Source organism: Lynx canadensis, chromosome D4 (genome assembly GCF_007474595.2).
Source record: "Lynx canadensis isolate LIC74 chromosome D4, mLynCan4.pri.v2, whole genome shotgun sequence".
Classification (NCBI taxonomy): Eukaryota; Metazoa; Chordata; class Mammalia; order Carnivora; family Felidae; genus Lynx; species Lynx canadensis.
Window position 1 is genome coordinate 47,341,346 of NC_044315.2, and position 18,070 is coordinate 47,359,415.

Sequence of the window (18,070 nt, forward strand, 5' to 3'; positions counted from 1 at the left end):
TTGTGGCTCTTAAACCTTGATGCAGCATTCAAGGAGTTGTTCTCATTCGGGGTGGGGGGGGCACACAACTAGCAGACCGCTTGTACAGTTTTCAAAATAGAGCCCTCTCTCTCTTGCTTAGTCACAAGTAGTACGTCAAGAAACTTCCAAAGTAAAACCCCCACAAGTCTGATGTTGTACTCAGGGCTTAGAACTGATGCTAAGGGCAACGACAGGAAAATCAGGCAGAGATGGGAGTAAAAGAAAATGGACCACACGTGCTTTTGTAAAGAGTCCACACAAACTTAAAGAATGACAAATGCACTTTCTGTAACTTTTAAACTAGCATCTAAGACTCACAAGAACTTACCAGAAAAAGATTCCTGCATGGGTCATCTCCTACAGAACAGAGATCCAGAGCGTTACTGTAATAGTAATTCTTTTACTCTCCAGTTACCATCAAAATACTTAAACCTATGTGATCCTGCCCATCTTCTAGACAGGACCTCCAGACACTAGTTTTATTCTCAAAGTGGGTGTCTGGCTATCACCAGCATTCATCCTGACAGACAGCAGTTTTCTGGCCACTAGCAACAGCTCCAATTTCTCACATCTAACAGAGATCTGAGCCAGAAAGTCTCAAGACAGTAAAGGACCCAAATTAAGGTTCCCAAGATAATATTCCATTTGTAGTGGTATCTATAACCTGGTTCTAAATGAAACACCTAAATGTCAAAAATATGAGGTGAAAAGAAAACAAGAAAAGCCACCAGCATCAGCCAACGTGTCCCTTGTGGTACTGTTAGCTACAAGGTGTTTGAACAAGTCCCTTAACCTGAGCCGCATCTCATTGGTCAGAGGGAGTATTTGCCTACAGGAATATTGCTTTTGCCTAAGTCCAGTCAAGTAACAGGATAAAAGTCCTATGCAACTACTATAAAAAGTAGATAGAACAAGGAATTGAGGGACCCTTTTTCAGAAGTTAGCATATCAGTCTGTGCTGACAGCTCAGAGCCTGGAGCCTGCTTCAGATTCTGTGTCTCCCTCTCTCTCTGCTCCTCCCCCACTCACACTCTGTCTCTCTCTGAAAAATAAACAAACATTAAAAAAAACAAAATAAAAAAAAGAAGTTACCGTATCTGTCTTAACCTCTCAAGCTAGCTTGGTAGAACAGACAGAAGCCACCAACCTACCTAGTACTACTTCTCCCAAGTCACAAATAAAAAGCGACAAAAGCCCTACCCTACCCTTTAAAAGCAGTAGAAAAGATAAGCAGACAAGTGTTAACAGTGCTTTTCAGAAATGCCTTTGCTGATGCACATTTATGAAACAGGCAGAAAAGGTAGAAGCTTGAATAATAAAAGGATCTATAAACTCCCTCCTAAGAAAGTTGGGTTCAGTCAACTGCCCAGACGCTCCCCACCATCCCATCTGTGGTTCACAAGCAGGTAAGGGCAGGAAGCAAGCTGAGACAGTGCTACCAGGAACCCTCCTCCTTACCCATCACTCTGTGCAGGCTCAGCCTTTGTGCCAGCAATTGTCCAAAAATGTCTACGGAAAAGCAGTTCAGATAATGCCAAGTTACTGCCCTCTGGGAATTTCCAACTGTCTCAATCCCACTTTGGAGGGAGCCTTGAAGGAGCAGGAGTGACACAAATAGGCCTGAGTTGGGACAATGAAGTTTTGGACTATCCTAGGCCACCTACCCACACTCTTGAGGCTACCCAAGATAAGTAACAACCTATAGTGGCTTTTTTGTGTGTAAATAAATAAATAAATAAATTCACAGCTCACAATGGAGTATTCTGCAAACACATGACAGGCATTATACAAATAATACCTTATTAAAAAATCTTACGCATTTCAAATAAGGGCTGTGTATACTCAGTTCAATATAGATATAAGAATTTTATTTAAATGTATTGAAGAGTTTTTGATGATCAGATGTAGCAATATACTATTAAAACTCAGCACACGGCTCTAGAAATTTCCAGACCATGGGTTAAAAATGAAGTTATAATACATTCAGTCTTTTTTTTAAAAAAGGCAAAGAAATCATTTACTCAGCTTCCATTTTTGCTTCCACTCCTGCGATGTACTTTTTCCACTTTTTTTGTCCCTCCACAATCTAAAGTCTGACCAGCCAAATAATAATTTAAGTTAACATCTCCAAAGTTGTCAGTTAATTTGAGGCCTGTCCTTCAGACTATTACTCGCAAATTTTCCAAATCTAGTCAAGGTAAAAAGATAAATGATGATCTATATGCAGCAGCATTGAAATAAGGGACACCTTGGGGTGCCTGGTGGCTCAGTTGGTTAAACGTCCGACTTCGGCTCGGATCATGATCTTGCAGTCTGTGAGTTTGAGCCCCCCATCAGGCCCTGTGCTGACAGCTCAGAGCCTGGAGCCTGCTTCGGATTCTGTGTCTCCCTCCCTCCCTCTTTGCCCCTCCCCTGCTTGTTTTCTCTGTCTGTCTCTCTCTCTCTTCTCTCAAAAAAATAAACATAGAAAAGAAAGAAGGGATACCTTATAGGAGATGCTTTTACAAGTTTGTAAAGCCCACCCTTCTCCTACAAACATCTACACTTTGTACCTACACAGAAAACAAAATGAACTACGTAAGCTGAAAGAATACTAGCATAGCCTGAGATGCTCAGAGATGTGGAGTCTGTACTAGAGAGACCTTCCCTTCATAACAAATACTTAAGTCCAATCCATTGTTGCTCTGCTCAAAACACTTTGGTGGTTCTCCCTCACCTACACTATAAAACCCTGGCACGGCACACCTGCCTTTAATAATCCCCAAATGCTCTCTGCTCCTTTATGCATTCCTCCCCCTGCTCACTGCTCTCCCTAATTCTAAGTGGTTCCCCTAACAGCTGCTTTCAAACTTCCCTACAAAAGCATGAACTCTCAGCATTACTGCCATTTGAAACCCACTGGTCTCAAATACCCCAGAATGATGCTGTAGATCTTTTAGCGGAGCACCTACCAGGTGGCAAGCCTAAAGTCACTTCTGTTTCCATATCCATGCCCTTTCCTTCTCTAAAGCGCGGAGCTGATTTACGCATTTCCTAACGGGCACAATTAAACTTCATAAAGGAATGGGTTATAATGATAAGAATCAATCCCTTCCCCAATAATTCTGGACCAAAAAGAGGGCTAGGTGATGTGGAGAACTGTTTCCCCACACAAATTTTACTGTGGCTGCAAAAATTTTCAACAACCACAAAGAGAAAGTATTAACATGTTGTCTCTTCAGGATGGGGTGCTGCATTTCACCACTAACTAAATCATTCCATGATAACCATGAGTTGACTAAAAATCTATTAAGTAGCTACACCTTTTTGTAATATGCAATTTGGTAGACTATGGAAAGTTAAAAAAAAAAAAGGGGGGGGGCAGATAATAAACATTCTCAAGATGAACTAGTTTTACAGATAAAATGGAAACCTGAATGATTACTGTCCAAGATCACACAGCCAGTTAAATCATGTTGTCAATGTCCTGAGAGAGTAAACTTTCAGAAGTGTGGTTCTATATTCTTCCTATATTAAGGAAATAGTTCATGCTAAACAAACAAAGTCTGTGACCATGAGATGTACTAGGAAAAAGGATAGGCTAGTTAGGAAAAGGTATAAATGTAACAAGTAATTTAAAGCAACATGATGGCTTAGAATAAAGGTTTATTATCTTTACTTAATTGTTCTCTAACAAACTGAACACTTTAAGAAATGGATACTATTTGTACTTAGTATTTCAATTTTTATAAGTTTTTCCATATGCACTTAAATGGTGGTTTGGTTATTTTAATATGAGAAATTTCACATTAATGATGTCAATTAATAACTTTTAAGCAAAGGTGAAATTTAGGCTGGCCTATTTCTGAACGATGAATCAAAAACAAATTTAGGCAGTTTTTTTCACGCTAGTAGTATTTCAAACAGAGATCCCCCACCCCCACCCCAGTGGGGCAGAGAAGGCATGGATTTGTAGGGGTATCTATCAATAATAACAAAAGACTTCTATTCCTTGAGGTTAACAGCTCCCACTTTCAGAGAAACCTAGGGACTAACAAAGCTTCCTACACCCTTTGTAGGAGGGGAAAAGCTAGGAGTGACACTGAGGGGCAGGACCTCCATCACCTATTCACAGTACTTGCTGGGGGTGGAAAGCATGTAAGGTCTTTTGGAAATGAAGGATTTTACTCTGCTAATATGAATTTAAGTCTGATACCATTAACCTGGGCAAAAAATACATTTTTTATGGGTGGGGGGAGAGGGCACGAGGACTGGCTTGAACCCATAAATGTTTCATACGCCAACTTAGATTTTATCAATACTAGAGACTCCCTAAAACCAAAATGAGTAGAGAATATGAAGACTGAACACACTAGTCACAACCACTGAGAACCCAAATGATCCACAGAACAAAAGGTGCCCATGGGGACCAGGACCAGAGGGCTCTTGATGAGATCCTCCCCCCAGCATACAATTTTTGACACTGTCATGAGGAGATTCCCATCCCCCAGGGCTCAATTGTGCGTATACTACCTTTTCATTACTTTCCCTAAGATCAGAAGTTAAAAACATCTGGTCATCGTCACACTTCATTAACCATCCCAATATCAGGGACAACATGGACAGGCTTTATCATAACTGCCTCTGTGCAGCTCAGAGATGGTATGACATCACCAGTAAGGTAAGCTGCCAAAACCTCGAACCAACCAAGGAAAAATGTGACCCTTAGGAGAAGAGAATAACCACTTTGAAACTTTAACCTATGAATGCTGCTATTTTTAATAAAAATCTTTCTAACATAAGGTGAAGATATTAAGTTTTTCTAATTTCTAAGCCACACTTCTTAACAAGTGAAGATGGTATGAACCACTTTTTACTCTGAATGTTCAGCTATCATTCAGCATGCTCAGGAGAATTATCCACAAGACGATTTTCAAGATAAAAGATGAAAACAAACTGAACTTAGCATGCAAAAATACCAATATTTAGAGAACCCACCTTTCAGAAAAGGTACATTTTGGTGGCTCCTAAGTGTTAGGCCTTAGACTTGCTGTCACAAATTACCTGGAGAACATATTAAAAAGCAGATCCCTGCATCTCACCTCTGGACACTGATCCAGAAATTTGAGGTGGGCCCCAGAATATGTATTTCTAACCACTTTTCCTTGTGATTCTGATGCAAACAAGTTCAGGAACAACTGCTTTAGGATTTCACAGTGCCTGAAGTGCTTCACTCACTGCAAAAATACTGAATATTTGTCATGTATTCAACACACCATCCGTCTATTGTACAAAACCTTACTCGGCTAATGCTATTAGGGAGCCCCAGGAGAAACTACTAAATGAAACACCTTCCACGGCACTTGATTTCAGTTTCAATATTCCAATTACTAGGAATTCTACCAAATGCATACTAAATACTAGGTATCTTGGAAGACTTAACTTGAGGAGCACACAAACATTTGTACACTTGCATATGACATATGTATTAGTCTACTGCAGCCGTCTGAAGGGAGTTTTGCCACATTAAATATAAGAGTTTTGTCTTCAAAAGCCCTGTCTTAGCTAAACTCTATGAGCACTAAGGTCTCAACTCTTTTTATTGGAGGCATGCCCAGGTAGGCAGAGGCTGAACGAGGAACTTCAGATGGGCTCCAATAGATAGGGAGGCTGCTATTCAACTAAGGTAAGTGGGAAAGGGTATGCCAGGAAGCAAGGCCTACAGGAGCATACGTGCAGAGCCTGAGACGATGATCATGTGCCAGAGAAGAGCCAGTCTGACTACTGCGGAAAGCAGTAACAACAACAGTCAACTCCAAAGTCAAATCAAGGGGCGCCTGGGTGGCGCAGTCGGTTAGGCGTCCGACTTCAGCCAGGTCACGATCTCGCGGTCAGTGAGTTCGAGCCCCGCGTCAGGCTCTGGGCTTATGGCTCAGAGCCTGGAGCCTGCTTCTGATTCTGTGTCTCCTTCTCTCTCTGCCCCTCCCCTCTTCATGCTCTGTGTCTCTCTGTCTCAAAAATAAATAAACGTTAAAAAAAATTAAAAAAAAAAAAACAACAAAGTCAAATCAAATGATAAGGTAAAAGATTAGGGAGATACAAGAGAAGTTTGAGAAGTAACATGAAGAAAGTGCTGTTTTTTGTTTTTTTTTTTTAAAGTTTAGTCCAATAACCACTACCAGGATAGACTGGAAGAAGGGTAAAAAGGCCAATTTATGGAATGGTATCTCAGGGAATGGAAAGGTATATACATGCAGCTTCTAAAAGGTACTTAAAACAGCAAACATATGAGGAAAAAAAAAAACTGGCTCAAGATCTTGTGTAAGAACACAAAACATGTCTAATTGAAAATAAGACAAAAAACACACAAAGAACAGACAAAAATGGTGCTCTGTAGTTCTGGAAAATGGTCTGCTTTGCCTCTCAGAGAAATCTGGGCCAAACTGAGGATACCAGCTGTTATCTGATATTTTTACAGGAACCGAATGGGGGTGGGGAAAAAAGGAGCCTGCTGCTTCCCCACCACTCCCACCCCCATTTCAGAAAATCAGAAGAGAAGTAGCAGATGTCACAGTTTAAAAGCCACAAGGCATTACTGTCCTTTCTTCCGCATATTCTGCCTGGGCAGCTGGGCCCTGAAGAGAAAGCTGGGCAATGGGCAGTGAGGAAGCAGCCATCATCAATGGTCTCCTTGCAAGCCACAGAAACTACTGCAGAAGAACTTACAGCTAAAGAACTGACTCACTAAAATAAGGATGATTATTTCTGGAATGGAGAAAAGGGTATGTTCAGGAACGAGCCACCCCAACCATCCCTTCCAATTTCTTCGTAACCACAACTCAGGACCTCAACACTAAGATAAATTAGCAGCAATTCTGGAAATCAATTTAAAATGGGGAGGCCTTCAAAAATCCACAGAACAGAGAACACACAAAACAATCTGAAAATAACTGGATATCAGATTTTTTTAACAGCATTTGATTATTACCTAATAGTAATAATGTGGGGCACCTGGGTGGCTCAGTCAGTTAAACAGCCACCTCTTGATTTCAGCTTAGGTCATAAACTCACGGTTCATGGATTCAAGTTGGGCTCTGCACTGACAGTGAGGAGTCTGCTTGGGATTCTCCGCACCCCCCTTGCTTTTCCCCCATGCTCACGGTCTCTCAAAAATAAAATAATAAAAAAAATTCGTAAAAAGAGAAACATGTAGAATTCTTGGACATCTTACATCCAAGTATATTTGGGAGCTACCCCATACAGTTCCCTTTAGATAAGACAGAGCTGGGAGGCATTCTTCCTATAGGCCAATAAAGAATGAGATGTCAAAACTACCCAGAGCTAATGAATTACTTTAGTTAACAATTCTGAGAGAAGCAACTTTTAAGCACAAAGATGACACTGCATTTCCAGATTTCTGAAAAAATGAGCAGAATCTAGACAAGTCTATAAGCAAGATGGATGCCACAGTCAGCCTTGACTAACTTACCCTCACCACTTCAGGCTATCGTCTGAGCTGACTTCTTAAATCAAGGGTGGGAAATAGGTTCCAACTTGAGTCAATTGACAGAGGTTGTCTGGAACACTATTTTGAAAAATATTTGGGAGCCACATCTAGACTGAGTGGAGAAAGACTGCCATGATTGATTGGCAATGTCTGCACTGGGCAGGAGAGGGGAAATTGATGGCACGTGCACTAAGCATTTGCCAGAAGCAACATCCCTTTTATTCTGTAAAGGAAAAGAAATCTATACTGCAAACTGGATTAAATTCTTATCCAGATACAATTTACATTGGCATTTCGAAAATTCACAAAAGTGGGAAAATATCCACAAATTATTTACCATTTGTCTTGAAAAGAAAAATGTAACAGGAAAAATAACCTGTGTGGCAAGTAATCTCATCTAGTCAGTCTCCTCAAAGTCAGAGCAGAGTCAAACTACTGCCCAAGGACTACACCCAGCCTGCCAGCTGTTTTTTATGACCATGAGCTAAGAATGATTTTTATATGTTTCAATGACTGGGACAAAAGACTATTTTGTGACACATGAACAGTACATGAAATTCAAGTTTCAGCTTCCACAAATAAAATTTTATAAGATCACAGTCACATCTGTTCGTTCACATTGTTATTGGCTATGGCTGCTCTCACACAAGGGCAGAGTTGAGAAGTTGTGACAAAGACTATATGACCCACAAAGCCTAACATAGTTACTACCTGGCCCTTTAGAGAACAACTCTGCCAACCCCTGAGCTCAAAGAGTTGGTCTAAGGTTTCCCCAAGTTATATGGCAAGTAATTCACTATAAAGGAAGGAGACTTAATTCAGCAGGCTTCACAAAGTACTTAGCTAAGAAAGTTGCTGGGGCGCCTGGGTGGCGCAGTCGGTTAAGCGTCCGACTTCAGCCAGGTCACGATCTCGCGGTCCGTGAGTTCGAGCCCCGCGTCAGGCTCTGGGCTGATGGCTCAGAGCCTGGAGCCTGTTTCCAATTCTGTGTCTCCCTCTCTCTCTGCCCCTCCCCCGTTCATGCTCTGTCTCTCTCTGTCCCAAAAATAAATAAACTTTGAAAAAAAAAAAAAATTTAAAAAATAAAAAAAAAAAAAAAAAAAAAGAAAGTTGCTGCTACCGCCTTGTTAATAAGGAGTGATTACATGAAGTCCTCCGTGAACAGGTTCCCCCGTCATGCAACAAACAAAAAATTCTGCTATGCCTCCCAGAGAAGTGTCTATGTGGGCACAAAATGAATAAAGGAAAGAACTACACGAAGACTTCAATTGTTTTTAATCTCTGTTCTGCAGGTAGGTATGAAGAAAACTGAAACATACTTTTATTGTTTTGGTTTGAAGTCTCAATCCATTCAGGGTGTTGATAGCTTTCTCTGCATCCTTAGGGTCAATGTAGTTCACAAAGCCATATCCCAAGCTCTGCCCTAATGAAAGGGAAGGAGAAAAAGGCATACATTAGTTCTACACCACTGATGCCAGCGATCCACTCTCATTTTGGCATATGGTCTTGTCATTAACACCAGCACATTTTCTCAATAGTAAAAAGAAGTCTACGTTAATTCTTCTAGAAATATACACGTGTTTTTTTTCATCTCCTGTCTACTACATTTGCAAGTTTAAACATCAGTTAGAACTCAGCAAGCTGTGCATTTAAAGTGCACACGCGCACGCACACACACCTCCAAAGCATTCCATCAAACATGTCCTGCCTGAGCCAGAGCACCCAGCAGCAAATGCAACGTTCAGCTTCAGAGACTGTGGGTGCAAGTCTCTGCCGAGCTGCTGAGTGGGTTTCACGGGCATGACTTATTCAGTTTCGTTTTCTTTACCCAAAAAATGGGAAGGCGTCACACATCAACCAAGAATCTGTCAGTGTTCTGTACTTTGTACCCTGGCAAATTTTCAGCCTTTACCAAATACAATTATTTCCATTTAAAAGGTGAAGAATTGTGTGTGCACATGGACATTTATTTTATAGGAGGGCCTCTTCAAATAAACTGAATCTAATTTTCTAAAAAAGATTTGATGACCTAGATAAGGAATACAGGGAAATCTGAAGATTTACACTGAGAACATCCAAGCCAGTAAGAACAATGAGAACATGTAGGAAGGGAAGAAAGTATAAACAAAAATAATAAAACACAGTTACTCAAGTAAGAGCTGCTTAAAAATCTTGTTTTTCCCTATCATCTGAGCTCTCTAACTCCTGGCTCAATGATGTCCTAACTCAAAAAAAAAAAAAAAAAAAAAAAAAAAAAGAAGGTATTCAAGAGGCTGGAATCAATGGAATGCACAGGTAAGTAAAGCCAATCTGAAAGGTCTCAATTTTTCAACTACGGGAAAGTTTCACAGTTTCAAAAAAATGCTACAGTAGAGTAGGTAACAACAGTGGACATAAGAAAGGTTTAGTCTATTACAAGTTAAACCAAACGAATTGAGGGTTTCCAGGAAGATGTTCGGTAAAGGTCCAAATACTTTTTATTAAGTATCGCTTCTGTATGAATTTCACAGCAAACTAAGGGATCTTTGTCCTTGATGGGGCACTTTAGGCACATGTGGTTATGAATACAGGTATTTAGGACAGCCACTCCGGTTATCCAAATGTGGTTCCCTAGAGCTATATAAAAGAGAGAGAGAACACTAAATACAGTACCTAAGAACTATGAAAACTTGTAATTATATTTTGGGACCACTATCAGAATTTGGGTGTTGTACAATACCCACAACTAATATGTCAGTTTACCTCAATAAAAAAAAAAAAAAAAATTGGGGTAATCATTGCTAAAGTATCCCTCTAATCAAATTGCATTTTTTTCCTGTTTTTAAAAAAAAGAGGGTGAAGGGGGTTCCTGGGGGGCTCAGTCAGTTAAGTGTCCAACTCTTGATTTCAGCTCAAGTCATGATCTCAGTTTCCTGAGTTTAAGTGAGCCCTGCATTGGGCTCTACACAGCGTAGAACTTGCTTGAGATTCTCACTCTCTCTGCCCCTCCCCTGCTCACACTCTCTTGGTCATTCTCAAAAATAATTAATAAATAAAAAACTTAAAAAAAAAAAAGGTGAGGGATGAGCTAAAACTAATTCATTATTTTTTTTCTCACAATAATCACAGAAGTTTTGTTTTACTCACAGGTCTATTTTTAAAAAGTTCCATGTGAAGCCACTGTATTTTAAGCATTCATCCTTTTACTAATTTGACATTTACCATGTGTCTATAGCATGCATAGTGCCCTCTTAGAAAATGTGCTGCAGCTCTATTGTCAAATGGGATGAACATGACAGCTGCTCAAGGAAGCAGTTAAGATGGAAAGAACATGGGCTTTGGAAACAGACACACAGGAGTTCTAAGCTTGCCTCTGCTGTTTATTAGCTATGTGACTTTGAAGAAGGCTACTTAACTTCTCTGAGCCATTACTTCCTAAATTCTAAAATGAGGATAGTAATTTCTATCCAACAAGGCTGGTGAGGCAGTGATGAATACGTTCGCTACTGTTGGAAATAGATCATTTTAGTCAAAAGATAAAGTAAGGAAAAATAACATGTATCTACTACATGTTAAGGAGTTTCCACGTATTCTTTCAAACTTAAATCAAGAAGATGCTACAAATATAATGGGGAAAAGAAAGGCAAGCCAAACATTGTGCAGTTTTGTCACATTGCTATTCTATAACTAAACAGGTCAAATAATCAATTATACCAACGTTAAGAGTCTATTTCTCCTATCTCCTGACACTATCCTCACACCTGCATTTAAATAGCCTCTAATCAAAGTGCTTTTTCAACTCTGGTTGCACACTGAAATCATCTACAAAGCTTTGCGGCGGGGCGGGGCAGGGGGGGGAGGGGGGGAGGAGAAGCAAACAGATGCCTAAATCCTATTCCCAAAGATTTTTACTTTATTAGTCTATTATGAAGCATTGGTAACAGGCTTAAAAAACCCTGGCGATTCTAACAAGCAGCCAAGTTTGAGAATCACAGTTTTAATGTGAGAGATAATCGGGGGCTACAAATCTGGCATCTGGGAAGCCCTGAGAGGGGCCACGTGCTGAGGGGTCGGGGCATGGAAGAAACTTTGTGGGAGGACTGTTTTTACAGATCTGTTTTCAGGTAGAAGTGTTTCAGATGTCTTCCCTCTAAAACCTTCATTTTATCCAACACTTCAGAGAAACGGTTTCTTGGCCTGTGGGGTCACTCTCAGGCACAGCAGTACCTGCTGGAGGTGGGTCACCGGGGAAGGTAAGCCTGCCCTGCCAGTCCCTGCTTAGCTGTCTCCCAGGCTGGTTACTCCTAAGCACAAGGTAGGCACTTCCAATGTTTGCTAAATGAATGAGTGAGAAACACAGTGGTGTTACATATTTAACCAAAGCTGTTATCATCAACATCACATCAGATGGTCCATCCACTAAATGGGTCTTTGACCTGACCCCACACAGCAATCATGGCTAGCTGTAATGAGTCAGCCAAGTTTCTAGTACCTGTGAATTGACTACACTCAGAAAATATTTATCCCTAAATGACCTCTCCTCCACAAACAAAGTTTCTAATTTGCTCAGTGGCATTATCAGGAAGAGCACCACCCATCAATTAGAATATGTTTGAAGTAAGCAAAATTTTACTTTTATTCTAAGGAAGATAATATGAAAGGACAGATTTGCTGCAAAAAGGCTGCATTTCTAAATCCACTATAGTAGCTGAATTAGCATGTTGGCAGTGAAGTACAAGAGAGTTAGGAACTTCAGAGATTTTCATTTTAAAATATGTTAGTCAAGTCAGCAAATATTTATCGAATGCTTATAATAATTTAAAGCTTTCAAAGATGATACCAACATAGGCAAGACTCCCTCCAGTCTCATCTTTCAGCTATGTGGTATTTTACTATTTAATTTTAGCCTCACATTTATCATATGAGATACTCATTTTCCTCTCCTGTGAAGGAGATAGGAGGATATTTGAAGCTAGGCAATGTCAATCAGCTTCCTCAAATCAAAAAAGCAGGTAGGAAGTAAGGGTCAGGACTTGATTCCAGGACTCTCAAATGCTATGCTCTTCTCAGCTCAATTCACAGCTGGTTAATATATGAACCCAGACCACCTTCAATATGCATGAAGGGTAATGTTACCAGGCATTTTCTAACAGGGGTCTACCACAAAAACTGTTCTGAGACAGTTGCTCACTGTCTCAAATTCCTATACTTTATGTGCAAATATCTGTTTCTGTATATATGAATTTCAATGCTATTATTCATTCCTATGACAAAGTAAATTGCCTCTTATTTATATAGTGACTACTTTACTTCAGGTTATCCTAAGTGAGTGCAGATTTCTATAAGGTAAAAGCAACACTGAGTCAAAATCAAGAAAAATTATTTAGCCTGGATCCACTTTTTCCACTCTTGTATTCATCAGCTAGTAACTAACAGTCATAAACCACCAGGGAAGGCATGGAAACCAAGCATCATTTATCCAGATCATCCAAATCTGGTTTTCAAATCATTCTGAATTTAGAATGTGCATATTGATAAACCCAAAACCAAGAATCATTTTCTTTAAAAATAAAAATTATAAAGCTCTACATTTAAATTCCAAGTATAAAAGCAACCCAGCGTGATTAGAACTGAACACAATGACAAAGCTAAGGCTCTCCCAAAAAATCCTTCAAGACAAATAAATCCTGTCTTTCAAGGCTAAAAAACTTCTGGTAACTGGATATAAAGAATAACGTCAAAGCACTTGTCCCCAGCTATCTATACAAGCTACCTGTGGTCCCAAGGCTCTTAGGGATTTTGGAACCATTAATCCAAGCCTTAGTCCTAACAGGGAAGAGAAGGATTCTAGAATTTCATTACAGAGGAAGTCATGTGAACAGTTATATGGCCTAAGACCTCCATGCATGTACTGAAAACTCTGGGTCAATACCACACTTCAGTCCATGCATTCTATACACTGTGTGTGCGAATGCCTTTTGTTTTGCATCCTCCTTTTTAACCTAACATACATGCCACAGAAGATCCCTTCTTCACAAGAGACAGAAAAATCACTTGTAAACTGCTCCCGGCATAAGGAGAACAGTTATAAACAGGCTCCTTAGAACCACAGTCAAGTGGTCTATAGCACAGAGCTGAAGCACTCCACAGGCCTCTGAATGGGACCGAGGCCCATCAAGAGCCACACGGGGATCAGAACAGGAAGAGGAAAACAGGAAGAGTCCTTTTAGTAACAAAATGCTGGTGGGAAACACAGTAAACTCCAATTTATCCCAAACTGTGCGTAATTCAAAGCAGCAGCCATTCCCTTGCCACCTACATTGCTTTTAATAGCATACTTTAATTAAAAATTTAATTGCATATTTTAATTAAAAATACACAATCTTCTGGACCCATTTAACTCAAAGGTCACTTTACTTAGTCTTTTTTATTTCAAATTACTACCAATGTGCAGAATATCAAATTACCCCCTCAGGTTTAAAGGTAAAGGTAATAGACCTCCATAATTCTTGATTATAAAACCTGGTACATTAATTTTATCCAACCAATATTAAGTGAGACCCTTCTCAACATGGAACTGTGGAAAGTAAAATTCTGCATTAAAATAAGTCATCCTACACATTTCTCACCAACATTTAGAATTCATTTGTTCAACAATTATAGAAAGTCTACTTTTTGCTAGTCCCCAGGGACAAAAAGTTCCTCTTTATAAAACCTACATCCTGCTAGGAGACAAAAGAACAAGCTCTACAGTGTATTAGAAGAAAATAAGGGCTAAGGAGAAAAAAAGGAGAGAGGAGAGAGGAGAGTGTGGGGAAGAGGGTCAGGGACGCTATGTAAATAGAGTGGTCTCAGAGTGGGCCTCACCCTGAAGGTAACATCTGATCCAAGACCCAAAGGAAGTAATTCATAGTCTAACAGGAAAGCTGTGTAAATAGACCAGTTTGAGTGTAAGTTCTACCATAGGGGTATCGCATCCTGCCAGTTCTACCAGCTAAATCTGCCCCTCTTTCCCCCTCCTGATTAACACAGGTCCTTGTGTACTATTCTAACCCAGATTACTGCTACAATACTATAAGCAACCACCCTTTCCCTACACTCCTGTCAATTCCCAAACCAGTTGTCCTCCACCATGATGCTGTCCAGATAATCTTTTTTTTTTTTTTAAGTTTACTTATTTTGAGAGACAGCAAGCAAGCAGAGGAGGGACAGAGAAAGGGAGAGAGAGAGAATCCCAAGCAGGCTCTGCACTGTTAATGCAGAGCCTGACGCAGGGCTTGAACCCATGAACCATGAGATCATGGCCTGAGCCAAAGTCAGGAGTTGGACACTTAACCAACTGAACCACCCACGCGCCCCCAGATGGATCTTCCTCAAAGACAAATCCAATTATGCTCTGGTTTCCAAGGTCATCATCGGCTTCTTGCGAACTTCTACTTCACACATACCCTAAAATGGACATTCAGTTCCCTGCGCATATCTCTAACTGGCCAACTCCCACATATCCTTTGAGACTTTCTCTAAGACCCTTTTCCTGACACAACTTGCCCCACTCCCGATACACAATGTTCAATCCTCCTCAGTCCTTCCACAGCCCTTATTATATTATATATCTTTATCTTAGTACACATGGGTAGTGAGTCAATTTGGATACCTCCCCACCCGAACCCCCACTAAACTGTTGAGCAAGGGCAAGCCACACAGAAAAACCTAGCACAGATTATTAATTACATGTTCACTGAACAAATGAACGAGCTAATGAACAAAGAAACAGCTGTCTGCCTTTCACAAACTTAGGTTTAGAGGAGAGATGCCCTGCTGCCCATGTCCCTACATTGTTCCAGATGGATTACAGAACAAAGGTGCTCAAATGTTACAGTGTTCTGTCCTTACAAGGGAGCGATGCGAGATATTTTTTTAAATAGTTCAAGTAAGATTTCTCATGAAAAATTTCTACAAATACCTTTTAAATGAAATCTCAATTTTAAAAAATAATGTCACCTACAGTAATTTGATAGATTTACATAAATCTGTTTCACAAATCTGTAAGTATGAATTATGGGATGTCAGCATATAATTTTGTTGAAAGTGCTTTTTCACTAATATAATTAAGTCTGCCGAGACTATTCATGTACAAGTCAAATAAAATGCAGAGTGAATTCTGTAAAAACCTGGTAGTTGAATCAACAATAAAAGGTGACTACACTGATTGATGTGTATCTATTATTTCATTTAGAGCAGTAGCAATGTTTTATGAAATAAAAAAGGACAAAAGCAGCATGAATCTTTTCTAAACCTCACAGTTAGCAGAAACAGGTCACTATGGTCCTATCTGACAAGCAAGACTATTTACAATCTAAGGTTAAATAATGCAATAGTTAAAAAAAAAAAAAAAAAGCAAATTGAAAAGATTCATTCTCCAAACACAGCCCCTATATAAAACTTCACCCTTTAATTTAAAAAAAAAAAAAAAGCAAATAATTTGAATTAGGAAAACAAGTTAATTCCGGGCGAGGGAGGAGGTGCGGGGGCGGGGAGGGCGGGGAAGGATTTTTTTTTTTTTTTTAAAGACCCACCTACCCCTCCCTCCCCCAAACACACAATAAAGTTGCCAATGTGTTGTGTTTCTTCAGACGGACTTTCTGTTCTTGGGCATTGGTTATGTGTGTCTGTTCAGACAGGCTGTGCACTGTGACTCTGGCACCAAAGCAAGCAGCACCAGACTTTACAAAGGAGCTTTCTTAATATCTCAGATCTGATATGTAACAAAACCATGTGGACACCACACACATCAGGGTAAAGGTTTGAGAGGATCTTCGGAGAATGGAGGGATGCAACCCTTTCTAGTCACGTTTTTGCTCCAAATTTTAATTCCTGACTTGGCCTGAGTCTCCTCAGATACAGCATGCCAGATGCAGCAAGACCTTTCATTTAAACACTCAACTAACTCAGGTCAAATTAAACAGGTCCTCCTCACTGCCCTCTAATGAGGAAGATCAAATTGTGAGGCAGAGGACTAGTGAGATCCTATTACTACAGAACACACGCCAGCCTCCCTGAAAGCTCAGAGCATTTTTACCAGCTTCCCAAAGGACATTACCAGGGATTAGCACAAGGAAGGAGAATTCAACCTAGAAAGCTCACATAATACAGAAAACAGATGGCTCATTCGGAGACTTATCTTCCACCCAAATGCTAATAAAGCTGGCCTAAGACTAAAATGCCCCAATATTTTAAAATGGTTTTCTGCACTTCACAGATATGTTGAGATAAGACAGAAGAGTTTAAATTGTAACTTTTCTGCTGAAATCCAAGTTGTAAATAGTGATCATTTGGTAAATATTACCTAAGCAGCCTAATTCTAGAGGGAGCTGTTAACATCCCTAGCACCAAGGCATCTTCCTTTCAAGTTACTTTTAATGGCCATATCTGTCCTCTGATTATGCAACTGGTAGAGCTCTATTTTCCTATGGTTCCAATCCCAGTAATTACGAATCTGCTGGCAATGCAGCGTGACCTTGCTTAAGTTGGTGAAACCGTGGATTCTTAATACATCACAATTTCAGACAACGTTAAGAACTCCCACACGATTCAGTCTTAGGCTATCGAGAACAGCAACAGCATATTAAATTCTTGAGTACTGCACATGGGTACTAAGATGTCTTTCGTCCAAGACCAGGAAAATTAAGGAAATATGATCTTTATCCAAAGTGGGGAAAAGAAACTAATTGCTCTAGCATATACAACTTAGGATAAGATTTTACACTGGATGTTCCCCAACCAGAGACAGAGTGAGATATTGTAGCATCTCAACACCACAATTAAAACAAAAGCCAGTTCTCATCACTTACTGACAGCAATTAGTTGCTGTCAAAGAAAAATCAGCAGTCCTACCTTAAATACTGGAGCGGCCCCTGGCCCCATGATGAGAACAAAAATGGGAAAAAAAAAAAAAAAAACCCTCTGAGCTAAGGCTCAGAAAAACTGAAAACTACTTTCAGTTTAAGATCTAGGTCTGCTGCCATATTCTCATTACTTTGTTAATTATAATTAACTCTGTACACATTTCTTGTAATTAATTTTGTACACACACAGAGGCCTGTGTTATTTGTTTTATCTTGTGCTTTCTTAAAAGGCAATGGCATTATCCGAGCAAATATCATATGAGATGAGGGCAAAAGAACTATACATCACAAAATATTGCTGGGGCAAAGAGAGAAACCAGTTAACAACAGCAGTAGTAAAAAGGGCATCTGCTATTGCTTGCACTACCAGCTGGTGTCAATCTACACACATGCATACACACATACACACACGCATACACACACACACACACACACACACATATACCGGTAAGCAGTCCATCAAAAAGCAGTACAGCTTCTTAATCTGTTTTTCTCTCTGTGTAAGACATTATTTTTTATTCTGATATTGCAAGGAAAAAATTTAAAGGTCCTAAAGCACTATAATTAACTCAGTGTCCTTTTTGAAACTGTGTCAAAGAATCTTGCAAATCACTATGGTGAGCTCCTGTTTTGTCCGGAACAAGGGGAAACATCAGTCTACAAATTCCACCACGACCTC

At 39.9% G+C, this 18,070-nt stretch overlaps 1 protein-coding gene across 2 annotated transcripts in view; it reads right to left on the reverse strand.

Annotated features, from left to right (window-relative positions):
• Positions 1–18,070, reverse strand: part of ELAVL2 (ELAV like RNA binding protein 2) — a 68,495-nt gene that overhangs the window by 29,805 nt on the left and 20,620 nt on the right. For both annotated transcript variants that reach the window (XM_032595565.1, XM_032595564.1), the window contains exon 3: positions 8,827–8,930. In XM_032595565.1, the coding sequence (XP_032451456.1) occupies positions 8,827–8,930 (104 nt within the window). The remainder of the gene's footprint in view (positions 1–8,826; positions 8,931–18,070) is intronic.